Below are 6116 nucleotides of genomic sequence, written 5' to 3'. Positions count from 1 at the left end.
CATAAAGAAGTACACAAGTTAATTTTTATATTTACGCGAATGGGATGGATATGACTGTTATGTTGATTGCTGATTGATTCAACGATATAAGGGAAGAGCTTAGAGCGTAGGCAGCACAAACCATCATAAGAGCTGGCGCCCATGTGAAGGTAAGGCGGTCTTATCATTGACCGACGGCTGCAGCATCGGGAAGAAATGAAGGGAGCGTGGACGCATACAATTGCACATCACATCGTCTGACTTCATGTACTAGAATGCTCCGTTCCTCATTGACTGTTTGGAGAACGAGCGAGGCTATTACCGGACAATCATGTAACTTGATATCCTTTATATATATATATATATATATATATATATATATATATATATATATATATATATATATATATATATATATATAGTGCACATGCCATGCTTTCCTTTTCAACTCATTGAAGCAGTTCTCGAATCGTGCAAGTTGGAGTCAATTAATGTTGCTGACGGCACGGGAATTCCATAAATCATTCCAAGGGAAAGACATTTTGTCCCGATTTGGAGAGTATCCGTCGACCATTCTTCCTGTTACACCCTTTCAGACTTGCATGGTCCATCCCCAACGTGATTCATGCGCCAGTTTAGCCGAAGAAGGAACGAACCCAGTCTGACGTGTTCCGATCCTATGATTTCTAGTTAGAGATATTGTTCTGCTTTGCATGATTTAATATTGCGATCATTTTGCTTTTGAGGATAAGACGTCATCCTCATCCTAAACTTCTCTTTATCAGAGTTGATCGATACAGATAAATATATATAATGGTCCGTCAAACCGAAAGAAAGAACTTGAATTGGCCACACGAAGAGCGGTCTCCTTCCCTCACTCTCGTAATTAACAACTTCGCCCTACACAATACGTTGGCACGTGTCAGATCGAAGCTCCTTTGGTCCATTCCACCCAATTCCTGTCTCCTTTGGTGTGTTGAGAGTCGTAGTCTCCGCTTTTTCTTTCATGTTTGGATTTATCCTCGTACGGCCACATGTTCCCACCCGGTCTCTGTCTCGCCCCCCAAAGACCGGGATATGCTGATAAGGTATTATGTATCCACACGCCAAATTTCTACACGCCGCGGTTACCTACCAACAGAGCAGGTGTTCAATCCGCAACTGTTGCGTCGCGGACTCCCTCCTCCTCGCGGTAAGCAGCTTCGGTTATATATTATTCTATTAATTTAATATCATTCTGTTTATCCTTCTTAATTTGTCTATTCTAATTTCTAATTTAATCTTCTTATTTGCGTGTCCACCCGCACATCTCCGTGGGAACCACCACGGTGGGGTGGCGATGTGCCGCCTACCACGGCGACTGACCGACGCTGCGTGCGGGGTCCCACCACGAGGGGATTCGATAGTACTTATCTGGAAGATAGGGCCGAACTAACGATGAGATCTTATCTTTTTATCTTTTTCTTTCGGGAGATCGGAAGGTGCGATTACCGAAACATCCGCCGTACGATCACGGGGCATCAATTCGCCTCGATCATCCTCGCTAGAACGGTAAAGCAACTAGCGGTGCTACCGTCAAGTAACGGAAACGCCGTCATGACGGAATCATGAGTGGACCAACTTGGAGTCACGCTAAACACCATGTGATGTTTCGAACACCGTCGTCAGGTCACCTCCCGATGACGACAGAGAAGGCACCTCATGGGAGCGTGGGAAAGCTATGGACGCCCACCTCGTCACGACCACGAGCGAAAAGGGTTGGGCGGCGATTCGGTGACGGGAGTTTTCTCCCTTCATACGTGCGCCTTGCCCCTCTCTTTACTTTCGCCCTCGCTCGCACGCTTTGTTGGGAGGAGAGGAAGGAGGGAGGGGTCTACGTTCCGCGAGGAGAGGAAACGAAGCGGCGTTCGGCGGTTTCGCGGGGGCCAGGGGAGCAGCAGAGCGTGCGGGGGTTTCACTCCGCGAGGAGGACGGCAGTGGGCGACAGGCCACGCCTTTAATTCGTGCCGTTCTCGTCTCCTGACGTGCTGCCGCTTCATTAATGGGGTGAACTAAATCCCTTGGGGGAGAGCCCGAGGGCCAGAGAGGTGGGCTTCTTCTAACTTTCGACTCCTCAAAACCTTTACCTTCGTCACGGTGGAGAAGAAAAGGTGGGAGCTTTGGAGCGGTTAAGTTGGTCTAATGGCCGCTGGATCGGCCTCTCGAGCGACCGAGAGGCTGAAAGAAGGTAAGGATTGCTTCATCTGTGGCTTTTAAATCCATGGCGCGTTCTCTTGTTGATTCTGAGTTATTTGTGTTTGTCCTGTTCATGGAGGAGATGGGCTGTACGAAGAGCTGTGGAGAGCGTGCGCGGGCCCTCTGGTGGAGGTTCCCCGTGTGGACGAGAGGGTGTTCTACTTCCCTCAGGGTCATCTGGAGCAGGTGGACTTCTCCTTCTCCTCTGTTTTTCTCTTGTTCGCCGTGAAAGCTACACAAGTCCCACCCTTCTGCTTCGATCTTTAGACTCGCTGTGAATTCGCCGGTTTATGTGCAGTTGGAAACTTGGACAGATCAGGAGTTGAACCAGCAGATTCCCCTGTTTAATCTTCCTCCCAAAATTCTCTGCCGCGTCGTGAACATTAATCTGAAGGTCAGCTCTATCTACTCTTCTTTGATTTCTGTTAGGTAATAAATAGCTGCTTACTTTAGGCTTTTTCCAGGCTGAGCCGGAAACGGATGAAGCCTATGCTCAAATCACTCTGATCCCTGAATCAGATGTAAGAAACAACGTGAATTTTCTTCTGAAAACTCTTCCTTTCGGAATTTGATGAAGGAAAAAAGAAACACTTTTGCAATATTATGCGAACTGAGTTTGTTGCTTTGATTTTATTAGCAAAACGAGCCTACGTGTCCTGTTCCATGCGTTGTGGAGCCACCGAGACCAGCGGTTCATTCATTTTGTAAGATATTGACGGCTTCGGATACAAGTACCCACGGTGGCTTCTCGGTTCTTCGTAGACATGCCACCGAATGTCTTCCGCCTCTAGTAAGTTATTTCATGTCTTTCTATTATCTGTTTCGGTTGCTCAGGTATTCTCACAATCGGATCTGTGTTTGCATGCTATGAACAGGACATATCACAGCAAACCCCAGCACAGGAGCTGGTTGCCAAGGATCTGCATGGACAGGAGTGGCGATTCAAACACATATTCAGAGGTATCGGTTTGATTCTCTTCTCTTTGATTTGCTTGTGACCAACCAAAGTGACACTTCTCTTTGTGACACAAAAGATTGTCGATTCTCTATTTTGCCATATTATTGAATTGGAAAAAAAAAAAAAAGAAGAAGCTGTGTTCTCCAAATTCATGTATTTGTTGAATTCTGATTGACAGGTCAACCGCGGCGTCATTTGCTTACAACAGGATGGAGTACGTTTGTAGCTTCTAAGAAATTAGCGGCTGGTGATGCACTCATCTTGATGAGGTTAATGTTGCTGAGAAAAAAAGGCCGTTTTTCTTCCTCTGTTTTGAAGTGCTTATGCTTGATTTTTAAATCTTTATTCTGTAGAGGCGAGAATGATGAACTGCGAGTTGGAGTGAGACGGCTTGTCCACCGCCAGAATACTATGCCTTCATCTGTAATATCTAGTCATAGCATGCACGTTGGAGTGCTTGCCACTGCATCACATGCCATTTCGACTCATAGTCTTTTCATGGTGTACTACAAGCCTAGGTTGGGACTAGTACTTGGAGTCAGAAAGCACATTTATTCTGTTGCTCTTTTGTGCATTCTCAATATGATTGATTCCTGCTGTCATGGATGATACATAAACCAGGACTAGTCAGTTCATCGTTGGTGTCAAAAAGTATTTGGAGACAATTAAAAATGAGTTCACTGTTGGGATGAGATTCAAGATGAGATTTGAGGGGGAAGATGTTCCTGAGAAAAGGTTATTCCTTGTCATCGTATTATTCATTATAGATTGTCTTAAGCTTCTTGTTAGTGAAAATTTACCATTCTCACTTCTTAGGTTTACTGGTACCATAACCGGAATCGGAGATATCTCGTTACAGTGGCCATGTTCAAAGTGGAGATCGTTAAAGGTTCATCACTGACCTTTTTCTGTATTCACCAACTTGTATACAAATTGCGCATGAAGTCTACTAATTTCAGGTACAATGGGATGAAGCATCTAGCATTCTGAGGCCAGAGAAGATTTCTCCGTGGGATGTTGAGCCTTTCGGTGGCTCCATGTCTACTTCCAGTGATGCTCAAGCAGGTTTTATTAAGAACAAGAGAGCTTGGTCACCCTTGGACCTCCTGGGCCATGGTAATGAGAGTGAAGTTTCTTCTTTATGCTGCTTTCCTTTAATATCCATGTAATTGAAACTTTCCATGCACAGAACGTAGTTCAACTATTTGGAATCCTGCTAAGGCCCAAATATCCGACTTAGGATCCATGAGCAGCATCATTGCTCAGAGCTTGGAGAAACGATTTCTCTGGTCTTCTGGGCAGACAGAGAGTATTGACAATAATTCTTTGCACAGTCCTAGCTCTTGCAATCGAAGGTTGTCAGATCACTGGTTAAGGGACTCAAAGTCTCCTTTGGAGAGCACATCATCTTCACTGATAAATGTGTCACTGAAACTCTCAAAGGGCACTGTTGCTTGTGACACAAAGACCACCCTCACTTCATGGCTGCCTGCCTCCAATCCTGTAACTGAAGATCCCTCATTAGAATTGGAATGCAAGATGGAGAATCAGAAGAAGCCGAAGAGTGGCAGCGGATACAGGTTGTTTGGGATCGACTTGGTCTGTCCTTCAAATGACATATCTTCCACCATGAAGTTATCGGTTGAAGTAGTGAGCCAATCGAATGCCACAATTGAGGATCCTGTTCCTGCGACTCCCTTGGTCGAGGATATAGATGGGCAATCTGGACTATCAAAAGCTTCAAAAGAGGTAAAGCAAGTGCTACAAGTGTCTCCAAAGGAGATCCAGAGGAAGCAGAATAGTTCTACCAGAAGCTGCATCAAGGTAACATGTAGCTCTTAAATATGCTATTACTGTTCATGAAGGATTTTGATTAACACTTGGGCAATTACAAGGTTCACATGCAAGGAATTGGAGTTGGCCGAGCTGTGGACCTGGCAAACTTGGAAGGTTACGACGAGTTGATGCTTGAGCTAGAACAGATGTTTGAGATCAAAGGAGAGCTTCGCTGTCACAATAAATGGGAGGTGGTCTTTAACGATGATGATGGAGTTATGATGCTCGTAGGTGACTACCCATGGCCGTAAGCATCCAAGAGCCCTTTCACTTCTATAGATACCGAGGCACATTGACTGCCTGATGAACTAAATTGGTCCCAAACACAACTTGGCAGGGTGTTCTGCAAGCTAGCAAGGAAGATATTCATCTATGCAAGCGAGGAGGTGAAGAAGATGGAACCTAAGAGCAAGCTACCTGCTGTTGCTTCCACGGACGGTGAAGCTGCATAGCCGTGCTGCTGCTGCTGTTTCCCAGAAAGAACTGATAACTGAAGGATCGTGGAGTGAAAATTTCATTTTTGTTCTTCCCTATGGTTCCATTTTCATTTTTTTCCACTAATTTGAGAGGAAAGTGTTCAAAACATAAAGGATTTTTTATTGTTGCATGCTCAGCAGTTTATAGTGCTAAATATTTAGTTTTGTGTGGGAGATAAAATGAGTGTCAAGAAAGACCTTGTTGGGTGTGAACAGGGATGATCACGATAGTTTTCTTCGTGGATTCCTCCCTGATATTAAATTTATTATCGTTCGACTCTGTGTGTCTATCATGTTCTCTGCCCGTTGGCACTCCGCACTCGTCGTATTGCGGGGTCATTTCAGTCTCTGCTTATCACTTGAGCTTCGCCAGTTCGCCGGTGTCAGCCAAAAATTGGTAGGGCTTCTTCACTCACGGGATGGTTGATGTACATTTATCGCATCAGAGAACATATGTACGCCAATCAAACGTTGCGATAGAATTGTCCGCTTGCAAACTCCGCCATGCTAAGTTTGCTGCTCGCATTGTTCCAGTGGTTGCCATAGCTATATAAGATCGAAGATCGATTGCCATCCGAGCACTGTTCAAAAGTATCCGTTTCTTGGCGATGTAAAACGACCCGTATGCTAAT

The 6116-nt window shown here is 45.1% G+C and overlaps 1 protein-coding gene across 2 annotated transcripts; it reads left to right on the top strand.

Moving 5' to 3' along the window:
- The first annotated feature begins 1748 nt into the window (after positions 1-1748).
- Positions 1749-5764, top strand: LOC135649677 (auxin response factor 9-like). 2 transcript variants are annotated; one of them, XM_065168309.1, is made up of 14 exons: positions 1749-2206; positions 2297-2400; positions 2513-2608; positions 2679-2735; positions 2852-3004; positions 3090-3174; positions 3351-3441; positions 3526-3690; positions 3794-3907; positions 3989-4061; positions 4132-4288; positions 4362-4996; positions 5068-5255; positions 5346-5764. In XM_065168309.1, the coding sequence occupies exons 1-14, from the start codon at positions 2161-2163 to the stop codon at positions 5458-5460; spliced, it is 2079 nt and encodes a 692-aa protein (XP_065024381.1). In that variant the 5' UTR covers positions 1749-2160; the 3' UTR covers positions 5461-5764. The 2 variants fall into 2 exon arrangements, with proteins under 2 accessions (XP_065024381.1, XP_065024376.1); XM_065168304.1 differs by having other exon boundaries at positions 1750-2206; positions 2294-2400.
- The last annotated feature ends 352 nt before the right edge of the window (positions 5765-6116 follow it).

Source organism: Musa acuminata, chromosome BXJ1-4 (assembly GCF_036884655.1).
Source record: "Musa acuminata AAA Group cultivar baxijiao chromosome BXJ1-4, Cavendish_Baxijiao_AAA, whole genome shotgun sequence".
In the NCBI taxonomy this organism is placed as follows: Eukaryota; Viridiplantae; Streptophyta; class Magnoliopsida; order Zingiberales; family Musaceae; genus Musa; species Musa acuminata.
The sequence above is the reverse complement of the archived record's forward strand: the minus strand, read 5'-3'. Positions and strand labels throughout refer to the sequence as shown.